This window comes from Nannobrachium achirus, assembly GCF_963921795.1.
Source record: "Nannobrachium achirus genome assembly, chromosome: 2".
Classification (NCBI taxonomy): domain Eukaryota; kingdom Metazoa; phylum Chordata; class Actinopteri; order Myctophiformes; family Myctophidae; genus Nannobrachium; species Nannobrachium achirus.
The window spans coordinates 36,719,541-36,744,921 of record NC_137811.1 but is presented as its reverse complement, the minus strand read 5'-3'; the positions used below and the strand labels follow the sequence as shown (position 1 = coordinate 36,744,921).

The 25,381-nt window shown below is 42.3% G+C and overlaps 1 protein-coding gene across 1 annotated transcript in view; it reads left to right on the top strand.

Moving 5' to 3' along the window:
• Positions 1-25,381, top strand: part of mtmr11 (myotubularin related protein 11) — a 54,730-nt gene that overhangs the window by 6,000 nt on the left and 23,349 nt on the right. The window contains exons 2-10 of the mRNA XM_080754869.1: positions 4,676-4,745; positions 13,724-13,860; positions 14,258-14,327; positions 15,343-15,482; positions 16,062-16,146; positions 18,906-19,053; positions 20,644-20,731; positions 21,407-21,495; positions 22,351-22,478. Of these exons, the coding sequence (XP_080610995.1) occupies positions 4,676-4,745; positions 13,724-13,860; positions 14,258-14,327; positions 15,343-15,482; positions 16,062-16,146; positions 18,906-19,053; positions 20,644-20,731; positions 21,407-21,495; positions 22,351-22,478 (955 nt within the window). The remainder of the gene's footprint in view (positions 1-4,675; positions 4,746-13,723; positions 13,861-14,257; positions 14,328-15,342; positions 15,483-16,061; positions 16,147-18,905; positions 19,054-20,643; positions 20,732-21,406; positions 21,496-22,350; positions 22,479-25,381) is intronic.

Here is a 25,381-nt window from a genome sequence, read left to right as displayed (position 1 = left end):
CTTGAAAAAGAGGAGAGGTCCGAGCACTCAAACTAGAATTGACATATTGTCAATAATGTATCTGTGTTGAATCCAGATATTATTGTTATTATTTTATTATTATGACGATTGTTATTGTTTTTATGTTATTATAAATTATTGTTAAGCCTAGTGATGCAACTGATACGGACTCCGGAGATCTCTATCTTTATCTATGTATCTATCTATGTATCTATGTCTTTCTCTCTATTGATATTAGATTTATCTCTCTCCGCATTCTGTCTAATTTATCGAGCGCTTCACGATCACGTGACTTTCAGGGCAGTTTCGCGAGCTCATATTGGATCTGTGTTTCACAACACAGATCAAAAACTAGAAGCAGTGCTCTTCCGAGCACAGGTCTCCACCAGGCCACACAAATCGGCCTGTTATAGCGCCACCATGAGGCTGATTTAAAAAATGTGGGGCAGAGGTTCTGAATTAGCATCCAGGGAGTGTGTGTGCTCAGTTTGGCAGCGATCGGGCCAACGGTGACTGAGATTTGGCGTTCACAAACTGCGAGGACGCACGCACGGACGCACGGACGGACGGACGGACGGAGGGGAAAACATACTCTCCCTCAGCCTTCGGCTGGTGGAGACAATTACAGAGGAGAGGGCGTAAACTCAAGGCATCCTACTTTAATCATGTTTACAAAATGTTTCAACCAACAACGGGTCTTAATCAGGGCAGGTATCCTATCTTTCAAGCTTAAGACGTTAATGTTGTACGGGAGAGTGTTCTTTTGCAGGTCTTTCAGTCCGAGTGTATCAAAAAGGCAGCTGGGTTAAGGCAGCGGAAGCTGGTGAAATGCTAACCTGCCGACGCTGGTGACTTCACATATGATGCCTGTAAATTGTTGTCTCCACCGGCCGAAGGCATGGGGGAGAGTATGTTTTCCCCTTCGTCCGTCCGTGTGTCCGTGCGTCCGTCCGTCCGTCCGTCCGTCCGTCCGTCCGTGTGTCCTCGCAGTTTGTGTGCAGCTAATCTCAGTCGCCGTTGGCCCGGTCGCTGCCAAAGTGAGCACACACATTCCCTGGATGCCAATCTAGAACCTCTGCCCTAGATTTTTCAAATGGGCCTTTTCTAGCGCCACTTAGTGGCCGATGTTCGCAAAACACATTTCTGTGCACTACTCTTACAGATTTTGTCCAAAAATCCTACAAATCGGTAGGCAGTATCTCGACAGTCATGTGATCGACACGGATCTGTCCGATTTTGCATATTCCATCCTGATTGGCTAAGATTGGCTTCCAAAGTTTGTATGATTGAGCCGCTTTGAACAAAATGCCTCAAATCCCAAACGCAAAGTGCAATTATCATGAAATCGCGCACACACGTTCCCACTAGGTCGAGGAAGAAATGCCACTTTTTTTTTTTAAATCAGCCTCATGGTGGCGCTATAACAGGCCGATTTGTGGTTTTACCTATAACTCCACCAATCAGTTTCAAACTTTGTAAGCACACTCCCTAGAGGCCAAGGAAAAACCCTTTCCCTGCATTTTTCACATCAGCCTTTTATAGCGCCACCGGGAGGCCGACTTATGTAAAACACATTTTTTCCTATTATTCCTTGAGATTTTATCCAAAAATCATGCAAATTGGTACACAGTATCTCTATAGTCATGTGATCAAGTCCGATCCGTCTGATATTTCATATTCCATCCTAATTGGCTAATATTGGCTTCCAAAGTTTGCAGGATTGCTCCGTTTTTGAACAAAATGCCTCAAATCATCAACGCAGCTTGCGATTAGTGTGAAATTTGCCACACATATTCCCACTAGGTCAAGGAACAAATGCTACCTTTTTCACATTGGGCTGTTATAGCGCCACCAGCAGGTAGACTTTAGCAAAACACATTTTTGGAACACAATGCTTCAAATCATGCATGCATAGTCTGATTGCCATGAAAGGTCTAAGGTGAAGAACATATGCCACCCTTTTTACATTGGCCTATTATACAGTAGCACCACCAGGACGCCTGGCCTGGTGGAGACCTGTGCTCGGAAGAGCATTGCTTCTAGTTCATAATGATTTGAACCTGCAGGCTGCTGCCTGCAACCCCTTGTAACCAGTTGTTATTGCTTAGTTTTTGGCCCTGGATTAGGACAATATTCTGTCCTTTTTGTCTTACAGTTCACCAAGCTGATTGCAGTTTTTAGGGTAGATTGATTCACTTGTTATTAAATGTAAAAGCTTGAATGAACAAATCTGTCTGCAATGCGATCGGGCCAACGGTGACTGAGATTTGGCGTTCACAAACTCCGATCCGTCTGATATTTCATATTCCATCCTAATTGGCTAATATTGGCTTCCAAAGTTTGCAGGATTGCTCCGTTTTTGAACAAAATGCCTCAAATCATCAACGCAGCTTGCGATTAGTGTGAAATTTGCCACACATATTCCCACTAGGTCAAGGAACAAATGCTACCTTTTTCACATTGGGCTGTTATAGCGCCACCAGCAGGTAGACTTTAGCAAAACACATTTTTGGAACACAATGCTTCAAATCATGCATGCATAGTCTGATTGCCATGAAAGGTCTAAGGTGAAGAACATATGCCACCCTTTTTACATTGGCCTATTATACAGTAGCACCACCAGGACGCCTGGCCTGGTGGAGACCTGTGCTCGGAAGAGCATTGCTTCTAGTTCATAATGATTTGAACCTGCAGGCTGCTGCCTGCAACCCCTTGTAACCAGTTGTTATTGCTTAGTTTTTGGCCCTGGATTAGGACAATATTCTGTCCTTTTTGTCTTACAGTTCACCAAGCTGATTGCAGTTTTTAGGGTAGATTGATTCACTTGTTATTAAATGTAAAAGCTTGAATGAACAAATCTGTCTGCAATGCATCATCCTCCCCAAGGGTCACCAGCTATTTTAAGGCCCATTTTCTGGAACAGCTCGTCAGTGTCACATGCACTGAAAACACCCAGCTATGAATGAGCATAATTTTACTACTACTTCTCAAAGAGCAAAGGTTGTCTTTGTTCAGATGTCTGGTTTTAATAAGGAGGACATGTGCTCATTGTGCTGAGAGAGGGAGAGGCTCAAGTTTTCATTCGCATGTTGATAACACAGACTTCTTCACACTGCTTAAGTGTTACCGTAACATAGTCTGCTGAGTGGCTTCATTGTTTTTTGTTCACAAATCTTCGCTGACTCTAAGAAATGCAAGAATTCTACTTTGTACGATGAAGTCAGCACTACAAATAGAACATAATGATGAATAGAGTCTTTATGAGCCTAAAAGAATTGCTGAGGTAGAAGTCTGGGGCTTTATAATGTATAGTTTTCTTGGACCTCAACTCAAGGACATTTCTCTATTTTTGTTCTGGAGTACATCTTAGCTTATTTGCCACCTGTATAACCATTATCCTCCATTTCCAGTGTGTGTTGACTGGCTATAAAGCACTGGTGTTGCACACTGAAAATAGCCGATCTACAAGCTCACTATGCATCATAGTGCAGCGCGTTTTGAACTCAAAAGATCTGCTATTGTCGGTGCACGACACCAGAACGCAACAGAGTATAAATTGAGCGTTACCGATAAATGTAAATGGTGTTCACTGGGGGGTGGTAGCAACTCTTAAGTAGATCCATATGTGGCTGCAAACTAGCAGTCTGATTATAGCAACCTCTGTGGTTCTGTGGGATTGCATGCAGAACTGCCTGAAGTGCTCCAGACTTGTATGACCATCAGAGAGAGCAGAAAGGAACAGCAACATGGAAATGTAGAATCATGGAGCATTGTGCGGTCATGGTCAGCTTTGTCTTTGGGAGCTGGTCATTAAGAACCAGACTTTAATGAGAGAAACAGACTGGGTGCCAAAGACTGGGTGCCAAAGATGCATGCACTATCACACAATAAACGGGCTTACATACACTTACTTACAACTAGTAAGACTATACATGTCAGTCTAACCATTGTGGCTGGTTCTACAGACAGGGACCTCCATATATGGGCATAAAAGGGGATTGTATGTGACAGATGATTTGGCCTCCATATATGGGCATTCCCATATGATGTCCTGTTAGGGGAACCAGATTAATAAATTAATGACATCAGGGATCTCCATATACGGGCATAAAAGGGATCACAGTGATGTCAGAGCGTGTCAGTCAATCAACAATAAAAGATCAAACCAATTACAGAGACAGACTGATACGGTCAAGATGTGACGGTTCTCATACTAAGCAACAAAATGAATGTGTGTTGCTGCTAGTAAAATGAATATGATTATTAATTATTCAGAATGTCCATTGGGACCATCCAGGCTTGACTACCACTTACTCAAATAGTATTGCTCCCTGTCTCCCTGTTCTGTATCTTAAGTTATGCCTTCAGCCTTTGTACTAAAGTGAGAATGACACGCTATAAATATAAAAATCTATGTTTCTGTTATATGACACGTGATGTGCATCAAAATAAGTCTTGAGAAAGCCATGAATGTACTATAAATTTAGCCTACGCCACAACAAGATACCTTTCCCTGCAGAGCCCATCCTCCATATTTACTTTCGTCTGCGGTAAGGGGTTGTCGTGGATTTTGACAGGGATTTTGACAGGGATGTCTAAAAATGGGGTAAACCAAGTAAGTTTTGTTTTCAGAGAGAATTTTGCCATGCTAACATGAAATGTGTCTCCCACATAGGAGAGGATGCTGAGTCAGAGTGGGGTAAATGCCAGGAGTCGAGATATGTTTGGACTTCGCTGTCTCCCTGGTAAGGTCACACTGTCATTTCATTTATTTATTTTTTATCTTGATGAGAAAATAGTGAGTTATTGACCTACGCCTTCCTTTTTAAAGTAAAACTAATTGGAATTGATTGTATAAGATTTAAATAACTCAATTGTCCATTAATGGTAAGGGCTTTGCATTCTGGCCACAGGCCAGACACATACACAGTGTACACCTTTACAGAATCAGCCTTACAGAAACCTTCCCTTTGTTCGCTCAGGTTCAGTTGAAATATCTCCTCCTGGGAATGATCCTAAATGTCAGGGTTGCTCGGTCCCTCCACACATATTTGATCAGGTACCTTTTCAGTGCTAATGTGTTTAGCAGCCAGCAATCTGGTCAAACATTTTGAACTCTCTGCGAAGATGCAACTCTGGGCCCCCACACAAATTAGTACTGTATTATGTTTTCGCTTTAAACTACCCTCAGCAAATGTGGACCCCTGTAAACAAGATGGCTTTCCAACCACCTACTGTATTAGAGTTTGGTCAGACAATTTTCCCACAGGCCAGGGTAACCTAGTTGGACTGATTGCAAGTCTACACCGCCTACAGTTCTGCTGCTTCTGTAGGTTAGGCTAGATCTTTGGCTATTACGTAGTGGTGTCAGCAAAACTATTCTGCAGCAACTTTGCGCAGGAAAGAATGTTGGCAGACCAGAGGGCCCCGACCCCTAGACAAGCTTAATCTTTAACCTCTCGTATCAGCACTTTTTCACAGTAGCACCATCCGTCAGAGAGTCAGGGTGTGAGATTGTGTGTGGATATTTAAGGAGGTTTTAGGGAAGGGTGTGTGTATGGTATAGAGGGGAAATGGAAGTACATCCACATACCTTTATATACTTTCAGCACACTTAGACTTTGTATGAGGGCATCCATTCTTCACGTTATTAACTTTCCCCAGGCAAATTAGTTTGCCTGAAATCTGTTTTGGTCAAATACTTTCCATGGTCTCTCAGGCTTACACAAGTCACACAGTGCTCCTATTCTTAACTGTTAACATTTCACTGTGAAATGCAGACTGCCTTTCCTCTCTGTTGGCCCTCTGGCTCTCTTACCATTAGTGTATATTCACTACAATTGCACTTAGGCAATAATACAAGAGAAGGAATTTTACAGTATACTGTAAGATGCAGGCACTGGGGTTCTGAGGTTGTAGGTGATATTGCAGTGTCATATTTAGTGTGGTTGCCCCACTATAGTTCTTGTCTAGCTTTCTCATCATCTAATGCAGGGTTCCCCAATTAGTTTTCCCCAAGGGCCGATTTATGTCTAGGGTACCAAGCCGAGGGCCACAACATTGCAGGGGGCGACGGTGGCGTTCCCACTACTCCAGCGACAGTTCAGATATCGTCGTTGTCAGGTGAAAATCCCTGTCCAAAACCCTTTGTTTTGCATTTATCATTTAAAAAATGATTTAAACTAGATGCGAGGCGTTGTGTGCTTGTAGATCGGCTGTTTTCACTACTTTTGTGTGACGGCCTTGTATGATGAAGCAGGGCTTTACTTTGCGAAAGAACATACAAATTTGGAGATACAAGGTTTCCACCCGACAACAACGATATACTAGTGTTGTTGCTGCTCTTATACCACCATTATTACTGGGATTGGTGGGGGCCAGACAGTAGCCCCCCGCGGGCCGCAAATGGCCCGCAGGCCGCCTATTGGGGAACCCTGATCTAATGTAACCTTTTTCTCAAAGGGTTTTCCCATTGAAGTACTTGTCCGAGTTAGTTACTCATCATCTGCTGCCTATAACCCTTCACCCAATGACCCAATCAGACATCACGATACCTTGATATCGTGATGTCATCCTTATGACATATATTTTCCTGCTCTCCCACCAGAATGAGTGAAAAGGTTTCTCCTGCAATGCACCTAAACCAAGTGTGGAGAGGTTTCACATTACAGCACTGCACTCTCGCTCCCTCGCTTTCTCTCTCCCGCTGTTATACACACACACACACACACACACACACACACACACACACACACACACACACACACGCTTACTCTACACAAACATAGACATACTTAGTTGTCACACACAAAGCTGCAATACCCCAAAAACTACGCAAATACAAATCCCATTCGTGTTAATTTTCAATGTAACATAATGATAATGTTGTATGACAGTTGAAAAATAGCTATAAGCTACAAGCTTATGGATGCGATGCATTTTGATTATTATTAGGAAAAGATGTTGTAATTGTTCATCGTCCCGATGTATGGCCGCAGCTCACTGTGCACAGCATTGTTCTCAGGTGACACCAGGACACAGGGCAGCAGAAACCGAGCTGACCTGTGGGGGGCCAATGGATCAGGGCAGTGCAAACAGCCATAGGTAGATCATGTGCCTTTTGAATGGCACGTTGGGGGCTATATTGTCCAATGTCCATCCACATACAATGGCATTTGATCAAGAAGACCCTCCTCAGAGGGAACATGGCCTTCCCATCTCTCCATGTTCTTATGTTACTGTGCGTGGTCAGGCTTGGCAGGGCCTGCTCACTGGCATCAGTGACAAACATGAGAAGAGAATGTCAAGAGGTTATTTCGATTTTTGCGCGGTGGTCACACCTTCTCCTCAGAGTGACTTTGTCTGTATGTTACTATGTAGGAGCATCTGTAGGAGCAGTGTCCAAAAATGTGTCTTGCAAGAATCGGCCTCATGGTAGCACTAGAAGAGGACCATGTGAGAAATGATGGATTGGGGCTACGGTGGCGGAGGTATGAGTAGGAGAAAAGTGTGACGTGACGGGACGGACGGACAGCCGGTGGAGGTTTTGATAGTAACTGTGACCTGACGGTCGCAAAAAAACGCAACCGGCCTGTGTGCAAACTGCAAAGCCCTTAAGGGTGTATAACTCTGGGAGTGTACAAAATGGAATCAAATGGATCCATAAGGGTCCATTTGATTCCATTTGTACAGATGTGCCATTTAAACGTCACACGTCCTACTGTTGGCAATTCCAGTAAATTGGCAGAACGTTGAGCTTGTAGATCAGCTATTTTGCTATTGTTATGTCCTTCTCTGACTTCGAAGTTTAAATCTACTTATGAAGGTGGATTCTGCTTTTCAATGGGAATGGAGTGGTTTCTTACCATTTGCAAGAAACCATTCTCGCTCCATTCTCCATCAAAATTAGAAAGGAAAAACAGAGAAAGAAACCTGTGGAAAGCATTTGCAGGAAAAGAACAGTAAAGCCCGAAGACTTGAAACGGCACATCCTTACACACTCTTATGGGGGTCCTTGAAATTAAAAAGTTTGAGAACCACTGTGCTTCAGTAAACGGAACAGAGCCTTATATCCTACACATAAATAAAGAATCCTCTGAATCAGTGAAGATGTCCTCCTCTGGAGGTGCCTCAGTCTCAGTGAAGAGATAGATGGAAGAGGGACAGACAGTCAGGTCGCTATTTACTGTAGATCTACAGGTCTTGTAGAACAGGGGGTCTGGGACCCCTAGGGGGTCCTCAGAGTTACTATAGGGGGTCCTCCAAATCTGTGTGTGACAGAAACCTTTTTCTCCTTTTTTATATTAACCACTTGAACCCTTGTGTCCTTATTCTGAGAACTTCAGCCAAAAATGGCAGATCTACAAGCTCACAACGCCTGGCGGTGAGAGGCGTTGTGAGCTTGTAGATCGGCTATTTTTTGGCAGAGAGGTTTGGTGTATTGGGGGAAAAGAGCAGACTAAATGCATAGTGAAAGGTCAACTTTATTAAGTATTGACAGTTCAAGTGGTTAAATATCTGAAAACACAAATTGACATGAATCCAAAATTAACTGATGATAGTGCTGTCAAACAATGAAACTACGGTATATGGAATTTATGAAAAGGTTGTGGGGGTCCCTGCTTCATCTCTCTCTCAACTAAGGGGTCCTTGGCCTGAAAACATTGAAGACCCCTGCTGTAGATCCTGACCCAATAACCCCAGTGGTGGCCTAGTACCTAGCCTAACGTGTTTGTTTAAGCCTACCTTCACCTGAGAGCTCCCATCCCTGCGTATGGACTAGTTAGTATAATTGACCTGTGAAGGAAGGAAGGAAGAGGCCCAATTCCTATATGGCTGCTGTGCATAGAGCCTATTCATAGTTCAGACATTTAGCAGATGCTGTCTTGAGTTTAAGCAGAGTAAGCATCAACCCTAGTCAGCAAGCGACAAGGCCATTGTCACATATTGAGTGCAAATAGAACGATGTAGTGCCTCAAAGAAACTAGGATGCTGTCTATCTATAGTTGTTTCTTGTTGTCAAGAACAACTAATAAAAATAACAAAAAACATGTGAACAAGTAACATATATCTGCACATAAAAATAATAAAATGTATTTGTATTGCACTTTTCAGGGAATCCCAGAGAGCTACATGGTTAAAACACATAATCAACCATAGGTTTTTAAAGTATATTAAAGTATAGGCCTATTGCTGACAGTGGTTTCACAACAATTTAAACTTCCGAAATCCAGTCCAGGGTCTGTGATGCTCTCAAATCGATAGGAAGGCTGTTCCAAAGGCACAGTGCTGCCGAGCAGAAGGCCCGGCCCGGCCCCCCATGGTGCGTAGATCGGTCCTAGGGACATCGAGGAGGAATCTGTTTGCAGATCTGAGGGTGCGGGTGGAAGTTTGGAGGCTTGATAAGTTGTCCGTTCATGCAGTTATGAGTGATTAGAAAGACCTTGTTGTAGTGTAATCCTGATTCCTGGCTGAAACAGGGAGCCAGTGCAGGGTGAATAGGATGGGTGTTATGTGATCGTGCTTACGGACTCTCATTAGGATCCTGTCAGCGCTGTTCTGGATGTATTGTTGTTTCTGAATACTTCATGCCAGGAATCCCAGTGAAGAGTGTGCTGCAGTAGTCCAGATCACCTGCTTCCAGGAAGAGAAGCAGGTGATCTGTCCGCCGAAGGTCACAATATATTATCTGCATAGTAATCTATTCAAACTAGTCCGGCCGTTCAACGATATGAGCTCTGAAATGATGTGCAGTGTGTGGGTTATGGGATGTGCACTGTGCACACAGTATATGAGGGATGGAAAGTAACTTTAACTGGTGCTTGCATGATAATATGTAGGAGCATCAATGTAAGAAATACCCGTTTCGTTTAATGGCTACAGAGATACTGTGTACCGATCTGCATGATTTTGGACAAAATCTGTAACAGGGCCAGACAACCGCGCCACCCCCCCCCCCCCCCCCCCCCCCCATCCCGCCCCTGCCGCCCCCCCCCCCCCCCCCCCCCCACACACACACACACACACACACACACTGGTTAAACATGTTGCCTCATGCTAGATGGAGAATAGATATGCCTCAAGCTAGATGCAGAATAGATATAGATACACCATAAAAATGCTAATATACAGCATATGATTTGTGAAAGTGACAAACGGGCTTCACAGTTATGTTAGGTGTGTTCATATGCTAATGGTGATGCGATTTCAGATAAATTGCTCCAGCCACTGAGGAGAAACGCCTCAAGCTAGATGCAGAATAGATAATAGATACACCATAAAAATGCTAATATACAGCATACGATTTGTGAAAGTGACAAACGGGCTTCACAGTTATGTCAGGTGTGTTCATATGCTGATGGTGATGCGATTTCAGATCAATTGCTCCAGCCACTGAGGAGAAACGCTGTGACAGACAGACACTCACTCACTCACTCACTCACTCACTCAGACATTCGCAAAATTATAGTATAGATATAATGAGGTGACAACAAGAAGGGAAGGAGAGAGGAGTGCTACAGTAGGAGCTGAGGTGGAGTATGAAGACCTCTGTTTTCAGACTGCGTGGAAAATCATCTTTTTTAATTTAATTAATCATTATGGCTGAACATTTTCTGCAAAAAGAAAATGCTGCAGATCTACAAGCTCACAACCTGTCACATTGTGAGCTTGTACATGGGATATTTTCACTATTTTTGAAAAATGTTGAAAGTATAAAATCGACACCTGATTGATTTTGGGTTTGATATATTTTGCATATAGGCAGGGCATTCCAATGCATAATAAAAAGTCAAAGTTATTCCAGACACAATGGGTTGAATTGGGCAGGTCATTAAGAAACGCATTAGATTTATTCTGCTCATATCCCAGAACTATAAACCATCTCGCACTAACTCATGCCTCTTTATGAGAGTTTTAATTGGTCTTCCCAATGATGTCATTAAAAGTACACTTAATTATACTAAGTAAAATGAAAATCAAATCACAGCATAGACTAAAACCTCACTGGGCGTTTCTGTGGTGACTGTACATGTGACATTTATTTACTTACTTTCTATGACTTGGGCTTTTAAAGAATTAAAATAGGGAAATGAACAAATAAATCTACAAATAAAGTGTCAACAGCACTGCTCAAAAAAAAGTATTAAGAAAAAGAACAAAATAAAGAAGAAAGAAACAACTCTGAAACTCTAAATTATGTATAAGATTAAATAACTTAAGGAAAACATTGCTGCGTGTGGTCCACAATTTGAAAAGTGGCCTCTTTCTTGGTTGAGGAGGGCAGCAACCTTCAGCTCTGCACGCATCCAAGATGAAAACGAGAAACAAATGTGAATGAAAACAAATAAAAGCGTCAAGAGAGCATGTGGAACGCATGACTCTCAGCAGCAGGTTGTCCCCTCCTCCCTTCTAGAAATCACTGACCACAAAAAAATAATAATAATCATGATCTGAATTACTTTGTTCACAAAGTAATGCACAGAGGTTTTGTTAGGTCTCAGTGTCTGGCACAGCATTGTGTCACACTTGATAGTAAAGCATACATAAAGCCTGATTCACATTTCCTGGTAAGGTGGTGTTCTTTTGTGCCAATGTACAAGCTCGCAACGTGACATAATAGTGTCATGGCCTCACGCTATAGAAACAGGAGATACTGTAGGCTGCTGACCTTTGGGCCACATGGATCGGGAATCATTGGTTCACATCTACACTATCTACGCTTTGATCATTTCTCGTACGAAAGGACCGAAATGTTGTGGGCTTCTTATATGTTATGGATTCGTTTTTTACATAACTAACTATTTAACGGAAACTCACCAGCTCAATAAAATATTGGGGTGACTTACGTTTGTTGGGGTCTGCCCTACTGTACACCGCAACTATTTAGTTAACTTAACTGTGTTCTAGGGCTAAATCTGGAGATTGTGTGTGGGCGGCTAGACCTCGGGGTCTCCAAGAACATAAAACGGTTTACACAATTTTAAGGAGGCCCATCTTGTAAACACCTTCAGTTGTCAATCTCACCGGCTCTCATGCTGTGTTAAAACTACCTGCTAGAATAAACTCACCACACAGTCAAATCCATGGTGTTCATTTAACTATTGAGTGTGTCCAAATGTAGCCATATTTGAATTAAACTCAGTGTAGACATCTGCCAAAGAACAGGCCAGGAACACTCCATCCTCCATCTCCTTCCCTGTCCCATTCCACGAATTCAGCCCTTGACTTGGTTGCACGCCTGAGGAATGTTCTCGTCTCCGCTGCGCCCTGGGGAGGCATAAAAACGAAACACGCAAATCCTGCTGAGGCCTATTGTCCTGGGAGGAACAAGTTAACCACAAAGGGTTCACTTGTGCTCTGCATTAAGCATCTTAAGGCTCTGTGTATTTATAACTCCATAAGACTAGCGTTTTCTCACTTTGTTTGGCTTTTTTTATTCTTAGGTTTGCATAATCACAGTTCAGTCTGGTGGACTTAACAAGGCCTTGATGATTAGACTGAATCTTTTGCAGTCTAATCTGTTTTGGTCTTTAACTGAAAACGTTCTCACTCTCATCTCTTGTGGCATTGGAAATGAAGGCTCTGATTACAACCATACTTCCTGTTTCTGCCCCTAGATACACAAGCATTTCATGTGTAAAACGACCTCTTCCTATTTGGTGCTTTGTAACTAACACCCAAAACATTCTGTAATTTTCTCTTGGGTTTCTGGTCCCTTCACAATTGCTGTGAAGGAATTTGTTGGTTCCTTGAAATGTTGTTATGATTTCGAGGAAGGAGCGGCCCCATCAGCCTTTCCTGTTTCATGGTGTAATAAGTAAATATGACAACATTTTACCTCATCATCTGTCTGGCCAAGTACTTCTCTTGTCAGGGAAAAAATGCCTGTTTTCTCCCCCTGTACTCTGTCCTAGTCACCATGGCAACTGTCGTTTAGCCTGGCAAAGGTTTTGTAATCCTATAGGGGAGAGGTGTGCAAATGTGCCGTCTCACTGAGTACATATTCACATATTGTATGCACATTGGCGCTTCGTTTTTATGTTTTACCTTTGAGAATGTTGCCAACTTTGTTTGTGTGTCACTGGGTGAATAAATAGTTTGTTCTTGTCCTGGAATTCAACATTCTGGATTATCTTCGACAAGGAGACAATTCATTATCCCTGCACATCAAATCATACTAATAGGGGAAACCCATAATAAAAAATATGTTCATATTTGATTAGACCGTTTACAAACCAGTTTATTCAATATTAATGTTGTTAGTCACCTTGGGAGTCGGGGGGCTGCCTGTGAAGAATTAGTAGCATTCTCCATCTGTAGTAGTCTAGTACCAGGCTGGATCGAGGTGAGAATGTTTCTAGCTCCCATTGCTTCTAAACAATTCTTGGTCTTGTGCGGTTAGAAAGGTAGAGAAACTGTCTGCTAATCCCAGAATTCTCTCCCATCATAATCCATAGTAATATGTAAATCACACATGCACCCAGATCCACTTGAGCTAATCAAGCATATTAGTCTGAATCTTCAGGGTAAATAAATATCCATGCTGAGGCTGCTTTACATGAACTATTACGCATAGTTTAGAGTGGGCAACCGTCTTGGAGATTCATGTAAAAACACAACTTCCCCCACTCACTTATCACAAACCTGCAGTTTATTCCATATCCTGCGATTGCCTCTGGCCTCTGCACTGCATCTCTAATGTGGGTATGTGTGTTCCTTCTAGGCGAGTGCGTACTTCAGAGGGCCGTGCTGGTGAGGAAGAAGCTGACTGCCAGGGAGGGAGGAGGTTGGCTGTCCGGAACCCTGTTCTGTACCCACTTCAGGGTGGCCTTCGTGCCTCAGGACAGTCCCAAACCTGATGTAAGCCCTTCTCAACTTCAAGTGGAATTGACATGACAATAATGGCATTTAAAATGACTTCCCTTGGTTTGTTTTAACCTGAATTTGTGCCAGCTACTAGGATTGACCAAGTAGTACATTACCGTTCTAGAACATTTTGTACATTACAGCACAAGCATATTTGAAAGTCACTTCAGAAAAAAGTTCTGTGTTTGTTTGACAACTTATGTGATGCAATCACGGTTTCCTATTGCTGTAGGCCTACGTTCCGGTTTTATGGTATTTCAAAGATTTAAATCAAAGATTGATTGATTTAAGACAAAGTCTGATTTGTAATCTGCCATTTTGACGCAGTAGTACTGTTGAGCATCTTAGAACTGTCTTATAACAGTAGATTCCTTCAAATGTGATTATGCAGGACAATGCAGACCCAGTGCTTTTAGGAGACCACGATGTTGCTTTGGCTTCCATAGAGAAGGTTGTGGCTGGTAAGTAGCAGCACTTCTATGTCTGGTGTCTGGCCTGCAAACCACTGACAGAGCCAATTGCAGAAGTTAAATGAATTCTATTATCACATTCTGTGACCACATTGGCCAATATCTACCACTGACCTTTTTTCATGTGATGAGAGGGAATATTGGACACAGCTGAGCCATGACATTGGCCATCTGCAGCTACAGTATTTGCTTCCAATGATGCTGTTGGCAGCAAGCTAACTCATTCAACAATATTGATGAATGTGTAAAGAATACACATGCAAGATTGCTATTTTTTACCTGTTACCATGCTTGTGAGTAAAAGACATTATTTTCATTCTATAATCTTGTTTTTTAGGCGTTTAGGCGGTAATACATTTTGTTTGTAAGTGTGCAGGACTGCAAACCAGTTAACTACAATGTTATCATCTTAAAATAGTAAGGCTTGTGCCTCTATCCAGCTGATTTGCACGCAAACGAGTGGGCGCGCTTCCAGAGGATCAACAACAACAAAAAGCAGCAAGAACGCAAAGCCATTGACAAGGCCCTGCAGAAGATGCATGACACGCTGCTGCGCCACACTCAGCACCCCTAAAAACCAGTACTTGGGATTTGTTGATGTAAATGTTCACATAGAGTGTAATAATTGGTAAAACAAACTTTTGGCCTATTAGGGAGTCTTACTGGTAGTAGTAGTATAATTTTGGTTTTACATGAAGTTATTATTAGCATTGCCAGGGTTTTCTTGTTTTTACGATTATTTAAATTTTGGGGCTTTTATGGCCATTGCCAGGGTTTTTCACAACAGCGGATACCAGTGGGAAGATCTAGATCCAGAAGGGTTCAAATGTCAACGTATGCCAGTAAATCGATCCTATATACATTACTACGTTAATGGGGATCCATTAAGATGGAAAATAGGCTACCTAGGATAAATACAATAAACAAAAAGATGAAAAGCACCCTCGTGGCTCCTATCTATATGTAATTTGGCTTCCCGGCAACTGTGTTGTGGTCTGTGTTGCAGTGGGCCCATCGAGGACCAAGCTGGTGACGCCTAACTCCTCACTGAAGTTCACCCCAGAGGAGCTGGTGCTTTACTGCAGGGACCTCAGAGTCATCTGCTTCCTCTTCGACCGCCTCACCCCAGACACACAGGCAGTAGAGGTGTGTGTGTGTGTGTGTGTGCGTGTGTGTGCGTGTGCATGTGCGTGTGCGCGCCGTGCCGTGCGCGTCAATTGAGTGGATTCATTTCCAGAGGCTAATGTATCCATTTTGGGACAACGTATGTAACTTGATGTGCATCGCTCAATATCAAAACCAAAGAAAAACGCTCAAATGCCTTTAATGGTTGGTGTTGCTATCATGTATTTCGTCAGAGAAAATGCCACATTTTCTCAACCGGCTGATATTTCCAAAATGGAATCAAACCCGTAATTCTGTGCGGACCACAATGTGTCTTATCCTCGAATTGTTCTATCCTGTGGTTATTTCTTTACAAATGGAATCAAGTCTACTGTGTATCTATTTGTGTATGTGTACACATACAGTACATTTCAGTTAAAGGTTTAGGTGTAGATCACATGTTCCATTTGCAATTGTACAACGACCATCTCATGACAAAAGTCCTCTGCCTCGAGAGGCATATTTGTGCTGTGTGTGGGTTGTTAATCTGATGCTAATGGGCCTCTGAGCTGAGCGCCAATGACATTTGTCATATTGATTCTCTGTGTCGTCCTGCTTTAGATAACCTACACCATTGCGAAGACGTATCAGCCTCTCAAAGCCGGGACCGTCCTATCCTTCCAGAATGCTGCCCTTGGGAGCGTGGGTGAGTAGCTGAGTGTGTGCGCACCTCCCCCATATTCTCATTTATATTCATTTATAGTTAATTTATATTCATGGGCAGAATGTATTGGGTGGTCATGAAGAAACCTACTATCACATCCACATAACGCATAGGATAATGTTAATAGTAGTCTAATAGTGTCTATTGTACCATGGTTATCACATTTACTCAAATACTGTGCAAACATCTGTCCATTTATTTGTATTTCCTTTTTTGTATATTGATTTATATCGTATCTCTCTCTACTGTAAACTTAAGCACAATGAAGCTGTTCTCGTTATGAAAGGTGGCAGTCCAGTGTCACCAGGCAAGACAGCCTTTTGTTTGTGCCTTATATTAGTGAAAGTGCATGCTTGCTTTGTAAGAGATTCATTAAATAATGTCTTTACACCATCCCTCCGTCTATTTTTGTCTGGGGTTCTCTCTCAATTCTTCTTATCGTCAGCATATTTTTAAAACCTTAATGCAGATAGAGGATATTAAACAGGAAGTATTTTGGTTTCTAAGGCGGACCGTGATGAGATGTATAGCTCAGATCCTCGGTGGCTGACAAAAGGAGAAATGTGCTCTGTCACGATGAGAGAACAAAGAAACCTCCCCGAGGCTGAAACCACTGCCAGATGTGAGGAAGTCTATTTATTTTTGCACGGGTACAAAAACCCAGACTGCATTAATCCATCTTGACAACAATTGAATAAGTCATTTTTGGGAGAGAGAAATTGGTCCAAATTCATCGTTCATCATTCAGTATGTCTCAGTATATTAACCTCTCTGTTTTTTAAACATTTTGTCAACCAAAGACAAGCAAAGAGTCCAATAATTTGTTTTGATTTGAACGATTATTGATAGGAGTAGGTGACTTGTTTAAAGTGGTGAATATCTCATTTTGCAATGAAATGTAGAAATGTTTCAATCGACAAAGAAGCCAGACAGCTTTTATCAGTGTAAAATCTGAGACTTACTGGTTGTCTCCGCCAGGCCGAAAGGCATTGCTGAGACTATGCTTTGCCCCCTGTCTGTACCTCTGCCCCATTTTTTTCACATGGGCCTGTTCTAGCGCCACCATGAGGCAGCTTTTTCCAAAAAAAAATTTTTTGACACTACTTCTACAGATTTATTTCCAAAAATCACGCAAATGGGTAGACAATGGGCTCTATTTTCATCCATGCCTTACCCCTTAACCCTACACTTTTTTGCAAATTTTTACTATTTTGAAAAACATTTTTAAATGGTTCAAATAGCTGATCTACAAGCTCACAACTTGTCGATGTAGATCAGCTATTTGAAGTATTATAAAACATTCTTCAAAATAGTAAAAAAAAAAGGCAAAGAAGTTTTGGGATAAGGGGAAAGGCATGGTTCAGTATCTCTACGGTCCATAATCCATTTTTGTATTCCAACCTGATTGGCTTCCAAAGTTTGCAGGATTGGTCTGTTTTGAACAAAATGCCTCAAATCATGAACGCAGCTTGCGCTTTCCATGAACTTTTTCATGCACATTCCCACTAGGTCAAATGCCACCCGTTTCATAATTACTTGTTATAGCGCCACCAGCAGGTCGACCTTTGCCAAACACATTTTTTTGGAACAAAATGAGTCTATGCATCCGATTGCTTCGAGTTTTGGGTATTTAGCCATTGTGGTTGCAGAGAAACATGAGCCCGGATGGATGTACAATACATTATGCTATGTTAAGGCCACACTAGGCTGCCCAGGTTATAGATGGCTGCTGGCTGTCAGATGAATAATGCAAAGGCCTCTCTGAAACATGTCACCAGATGACCCCCAGCTCAACTCTGCCCAAGGGTCAAGTTTGGCCAGTGTGTGGTCAGTTACAGGGTGCTCAATTCAACCACCTTGAGTGACAGTTTATAGTGTAACCTTTTGATCTTCAACCACTTTGTCAACATCTCATTATTTAAGGAACCATACCAGTCTGGCATGTTTAGTACATTGACTATGACTGCATGGTATACTTGACATTATGCACATTTTTAAAGCTTGTATTTGTTTTTCTCGTGGAAGCCAATTTGATTCCATTGATCTCAGTATGGTTGCAAAATCAGCTGGCAGGGACATGAAACTTGCTGGAGATGGGTAATCCAACATTTGCGCTATAGCATGTTTGTTCCGTAGCAGGGGTAGTGAGTCCTCCTGTGTCCCTTTGCTGCGACCTATGGGGCAGTCCCCCTATACAGTACATTCGCTATGGGCTACTCAACTTAAGATGGCTCAGGGGCCAATCAGCAAAATACAAAAAAATCCAAGGGCCGCAAGCTAAAAATGACATGTCCTATTTTGGACATTAAGACAATGACTTTGTAACACACTACACAAGTTGTCTAAAAATTAAGGAAACATACAGAAAACAGACACATTTCCATCTTTAAGGCCAAACCTCGTTGAACAAAAAGATTGTCATGGAATGATTAATGATGAAATGATGATGTCTCTTCTTTTGGAACAAACAAAAAAGCAAAAACGTCTCGGTTTAAGAAACACAGGATAAGATGTCGATTGTACAAAACAAGACAAAATAGTTTCTTAGTGATCTCTCAGAGAAACTTAAATATGACATCAGAAATTATTTATCCAGACTGAAAGTAGACAAAATATATTTTATTGGAATGACCATGACAGGCCACATAGACATGCTGCAGGGGCCGCATGCGGCCGCAGGTTGACCACACTCACGTACATTTCTCTTCTGAATATCCATGTCCCACTCTCTACTCCTCCAGAGATGAAGCAGTTCCTAAGCAACCGTCGCCAGGACGCCCACATGAACTGGTTCGAGTCCTCGGCAGACTGGGAGCAGGAGCTGGAGCGCTGCCGGGCCACTGGCTGGAGGGTCAGCTCGGTCAACGATCGCTTCGAGATGTCCACCAGGTACAGTTCCATTCCACAGAGCAGTGAGTCTTAAAGTATGCTACTTTGATTCCACTGATAAAGGCCGGAACGCAATCGATTCAATTCGGTTGTTCGTTTAATCATTCAAATAAACATGGTCTAAAAATGCATGCGCTCCACGCGACCCATTCCAAATGGGTGGGTCGCTTTTTGATTTTCAAGTGGGCCCCGATTCGTAAAAGGTTGGGAACCACTGGCTTAGACCCTTTACAGACATTGAAATTGAAAAGTGAAACAAACATTTTGGTGGACATTTTCGCCTCATATGTTGAATACATATTATGACCTATCAGTTAAAAATGCTCCCAGTGACAACCCCAGCATTGGTAGTTTTAACCTGAATCCTATCGCCGTGAGGAGGACGTGAAAAATCTGACATAAAACCTCAGAATGCCTCCTGAGAGAACGCCCTCAAAAGCTCTGGAAAAAGATGCCACCTGGCAGGGAATGGATGTTACTATTCGATATGCTGCTGTAGTTAAAAATAACATTTGCAGCCCACTATGGCAGTACTTAACAGATCACCCAGATCACCATGACCCCATAAAGTCAGGGATAGAGCGGAACAAAGTTAATAGTTTTGTTGTTCAGTACTAACGGCATTACAAAGCTGTAGTTTTGCTCACAGCGTTCCCACCCCCAACTAGTCAACCGCAGTTGAATAAGGCTTATATCCGACTAAGGAAATGGTGTCAAGTGGCACTGAAAGGTGGTGCAAGGCAACAAAATAAAGAAGCCTCAATAGAGGGTATGCACGTCCACTGGGACCCGCCCCCCTAATCTAGACTGAGTGGCAAAACATTGAGCAGCCTGGAGCATTGGAGTTTGGAAGTGCTAGTTGCAAATCACTCAATGGCCCTGCATACCACCTGTTTCTAATTTGCACATAATGCAGGAGGCAGCAGGATGTTGTGTTGTAGAAAACGAGTGCTTCCAAACTCTGACACTTGGAAAAGTAAAAACCTGCACAGAATGTCTTGACAGAAAGTATCTCATAACACGCCTATGGTGGATTTTTATGAAACAAAAACTTTGCAGATAGAAAGAGGATAATTCAAGCTTTCAGTACAGCCACAATGATGGTGAGTTAACTTTGTTTAATACAATCAGATAGGACTTTTCTGTTTGGATGTATGGGCTGTCAATGGCAGAAATGAGTTTTTTGCCACTCAGTAGGCGTGTTCCCACATAACTTCCTGCTACAGTGATGTCACACGCATACCCTCTATTGCCAAACTTTATCTGTCAACCTAATTTTGAGATGGCTTGCATTACATAAATATGAAATAGGTACTGTAGCATATGCAAGGAATTAGCTAAAATAGCTGCACTAGTGAAAAATACAAATTGCAATACATGTAAATGTCCACATGTATCCTGAAGTACATTTTTGTGTTAAGAACATTTACATGTCAGTTAATGACATGTTCTTGAGACATCATAGGTATGATTCCAACTCTTCACACAACTTAGCTTGTTATCTTCCCCATTCATCCTGTCACACTCCAGTGTAAAGCAGGAATTGCTTAAACCCTGAGCATTGAGCACCGTTTGTTTGTCCCCTGTCAGTCTTCCCAGGTTCAATGTAGTTCCACAGAAAGTTCTAGACACGGAGCTGAAGAGGACTTTTGCCCACTTCAATGAAGGACGCATCCCGGTAAGCACACAGTCTAGCATAGAGAGACATTTTGAGTACACTTAATGACGTACCATGCAGTTTAAAAGTTTCATTCATATGGTCTCAACATTCCAGTCATTATTGTGAACACAGACCGTCTCCCATTGGCAGAAACCAGAGATCCAAGACTTTCAATGTGATCAGGTTACATTAGGTGCAACAGAGGTTTATTGGAGAAAGATGGTAAAGGTAACTGTGAGAGCACCCTTGGGGACATTTTGGGGATGCAGTCTGTATTAAAGTTCAACTGGGGACATAAACAATCCACAAATCCAGTTGTAGGGAGTAGACATAGACTTTGCGTGACATCACACGCTTGAGTCTTAGCTCTCTGGCTTTGGAAAATATCTGTTCACGTTAAAACATAGTGATTTGGCAGCCCTAGATGGTGAAAGAAATGATGTGTAGGAATTCTTAAAATGAGTAGTGTTCCTCTTTCAGTGTATTTACTATACACTTTGTAACCTCTGAGCTGCCGTAATTTCAGAGAGGTTACGTGCAACCTGCTAATTTTCGTTCAAATGTCATAAATCACACACTGAACAGAGCAAATTACTATTTTGTGGATTCTAAGCTGTATGATCTTGCCATTAAAAAAAGAGTGCTGTTGCAATGGTACAAGGCTGAGACATGGATATTTTTTTGTGTTTTTAGCGCTGGTGTTGGCGCCACCCTAGGGGCAGTGATTTGCTACGAATGGCAAGCTTCCAGAACAACATTTACCATGAGAAGGATGACATCAGGTGAGTGTATGTGTGGGTGGGTGTGTGTGTACGTGTGTGCATGCATGCGTATGTGTCTGTGTCTGTGCAAGGAGAGCATTAAATGCAACTTTATCCTCCGTACCACAGTCTCCTCGTGTCCCCATCCCCACCACATCCTCCACCCCTCCCACTATTTTTTTTTAGCTGAGGGCTATAACTATCACAAGGGGAAAAGCATCATGTCTCACCACCCCTCATTCCAGGGAGGTTGTGAAAATATGTGTTTGATGTTGCACTTTAATAGTAGGAAGCCTACGGCTAAGAACCAAGCCCTCATGCATTCACATACTGTACATGTAGATGTCTACGATACAAGCAGTGTGATGGCTTGTGGCAGTTATTTTAAAAAGAAAGTGATAAAGGATCCGCCCACCACTGTGGATAGTGTAGACTGTGTTTGGATTTATGCTCTGGTGACTTCGGCTTGGCCAGGCACTCCAACGAAACACAAGTGACCAGAATCCAACATGTTGTTCGGGGTGCAGGTGTGGACCTTGAAAGGAAGTGTGTTCGTCTGCACGCATTACGCCCTCATGGCGGAACACCTCACTGTCTGATGACTCCATCTGTATCGGAAGAAACACGTGGTTGTTTACACCCTCCCCAGACCAACAGTAAATTGGGGAGAACATTAAAGGACGACTGAACAGTTACAAAAAAATATATAGAAAAGAAAATACATTAAAAAAGGAAAGAAAAATTAAAACTTGTATAGATAGAAAACATGGCATGCTGGAAGTTAGACATGGATCAGATTCAATACACACTCATGATGCGGTGTTCACCATCTTTTTCTGTTTTGTGTGTGTGTGTGTGTGGGTGTGGGTGTGATAGGAACCTTGAGTTGATCCTGTTCGGCGGCCATTCTTCTCTTTGTGTGGTGGTTGACCTGGGAGAGGAGATGCCTTCACCCACTGACATACAGCTGGCTCACAGCCGTCTGCGTGCGCTCTGTCTGGGAGGTGCGATAAGACGCAAACACACTAATATGAGACACTCATGCACACACAAGGAAGTCATAATCGGTGTATATGGTTCACATTTCTAAAATACTTCTGTAAATAATAATGATATAAAATGCTACCAAAATATATGTTGAAGGGAAATTCACCTGTCAGGAAACATAATAATTTACCAGATCGAGGCATAACTTATCAAATCTTCCTATGTGGCTGTCTAAAGAGTTGCAGAGCTTGCAGCAAATTTGGGAGAGGTATATGTGCTAATGCGTACTGTATCACTACTCTCACTCAAACCAATCTACAGAGACACCGCCTGATTTGTGTGTTTATCTTGTGTTAAACGCCTGGCTGCCCTTTTCAGTTGTAGTACTATGTAAAGCAGGAAGTTGGAGCATGCGCTGTAGGTTAGGGATATACACCAGAACTGAACATTATGTAGAGCAGGGGTCTTCAACAGGGGGTCCGGGAACCCTAGGGGTTCCTCAGAGTTACCACAGGAGGTCCTACAAATCTTTTGAGTAATAATAAAATAATACATAATAATAAAATGTTTTGTTAACCACTTGAACCCTAGTGTCCATATTCTGAGACCTTTGGCCAAAAACAGCAGATCTAGAAGCTCACAACGCCTCACGCTGCGGGGCGTTGGGAGCTTGTAGATCGGCTGTTTTTGGCAAGACGTTTGCTGTAGAGGGGAAAAAGAGCAGACTAAGTACAGAGTAAAAGGTCAAGTTTATTGGATAATGACGGCTCAAGTGGTTAAATATCTGAAAACACAAATTGACATGAATCCAAAATATACTGATGATTGTGCTGTCAAACGATGAAACTATATGGAATCTATGAAAGGGTTGTGGGGGTCCCTGCTTCATCTCTCTCTCAACTAAGGGGACTTGGCCTGAAAACTTTGAAATACCCCTGATGTAGAGAGCTGGCAGTGAGCTTATTTGAATCTGTAGGTAAGGAATTTTACTGCAAAGAGAGACCCAGAGTGAAATTGACCATGAAACGGTACAGTATATTCAGTGTTGGGAAAGTTCACTTTAAAAACGAACTAGTTCAAGTTCAAGTTCAGAACTTCTAAAAGGAACTAGTTCATTTCTAGTTCATGATTCTATATTTTGAACTAAAGTTCATGGTTCCCCAAAATGAACTAACTTAGTTCTTTTTCGTTCTTTTTTTAACCATAATTCTTTTTATACTTTTGGCTATTCAAAAAATATAAATTAAATTATTTATGTATTTTTTTATTTATGTTTTCTTTTTTTCCCTTTTTTTTACCTTACCATTTATTGTGTAGCAATCTATACAATAGGCCTAAGGCTATGTCTAAAACACTGGCCTACACACAACGTCTTGAAGAAATATGAATTAAATAAAGTAAGACATGAACACAATAATATTATGCTTGCCATTCAGGTTGACAAATAAAGTTGCCCCTTTGAGAAGTGGAACTTACAAGTCATTTAAAATAAGGTGGAGAGAATCTACTGAGTAGGCCCTACCTGCACTACTCTACTACAGTGGTTCTCAACCTTTTTAGGATGTGAACATGTGCTTTAGAAATGTGCAGATGCCACACCTATACAGTATGTTGATCTGTTTATTGTTGAGTGAGAAAACAATGTTAACATTAAGCTTAACAACTGGGGAGTCAGGGACCCCCCAAAAAATAAAATTGTGGATCCCCCTAGGGGTCCCAACCCACAGGTTGAGAACCACTGCACTATATAACACAGAATTATTTGACATCTTGGTTACAAATTTAACAGTTGACACACGTGCACAAGACAGAGAAAACAAGCGTTTGTAACAGCTGCTATTAATGTTGAGCTGTTAATTGCCTGTGGTCAAATCTGTGTCAAATGCACATTTTCAATGAGGCGATCGAGTCGATCGTTATGCCTGGCAGACAGTGTTACCGTGCGTGCAGTCTGTCATCTGATCCAAGAAAGTTGGAGCACCCAGCACCCTAACAACATCGCGGATTTCAGGAACAAATAGAATAGGTAGAAGTAGGCTAGACTATATTATAAGATGTACTGTATGATGATCAGTTATTATTCCAGTGAGTGAAATCCTGTTTTAACAGCTTCACTTAGAGACGGCAGATCCCTCTCTCCCTCACTGCTCAGAGTGCAGACTGAGCTGAAGTGTTGTGTGTAGAAAGGGGAGGGGGGATGGGGAGTTTAGGGGCAGCGCTATACTAGTCCGTAAGACAGTGTTCCACCGAGAGAATACACTTCAGCTCAGTGAATGGGCACACAGTGCGTGCTTCTATTGGAGCATGTGAATGAAAAGAGAAAGGAGAGGACAGACAACCGCGGAGGCGCGGACCGCCGCATGAACGGCCGACGAACGCCGACGAACGTCGTTCACGGGCGTCAGAATGACCGCGTTCGACAATATCGTTCATCAAGCGAAAACAATTACGTTCAGTTCACGTTCACCCAAAATATGAACGTGTTCATGAACGATCGTTCTTTGAACGCGTTCGGGTACAACACTGAGTATATTTCCCTTCTATAGATGTATTTTGGTCTGTGATGCAGGCAGAACAGTTGGGCATCCTCCATTAAAGCTTTATTCAGCCCATTATTAATAACACATGTGCAGACCTTGAAAGGAACAAGTGCCAGTGCACGTGCTTTATCTAATTAACACACACATTGTTAATCAGTCATTATGATTTGTTGGCAAAGCAGTTTAGTCTCATCTTGCATACAGCCTCTTGCCCTGAGGGTCCAGCAGGCAGGTTGGACATAATGTAAAGTGGTGCTAATCTGCTCCCATGTGGACTACATTACCATGCTACTGGGGCCGAGCGAAGAGGAGAAATGAGCTCTTAGATCAGAACCAGATGACAGGACCTCACAACATATCAGACCTCCTCAAATCATGGA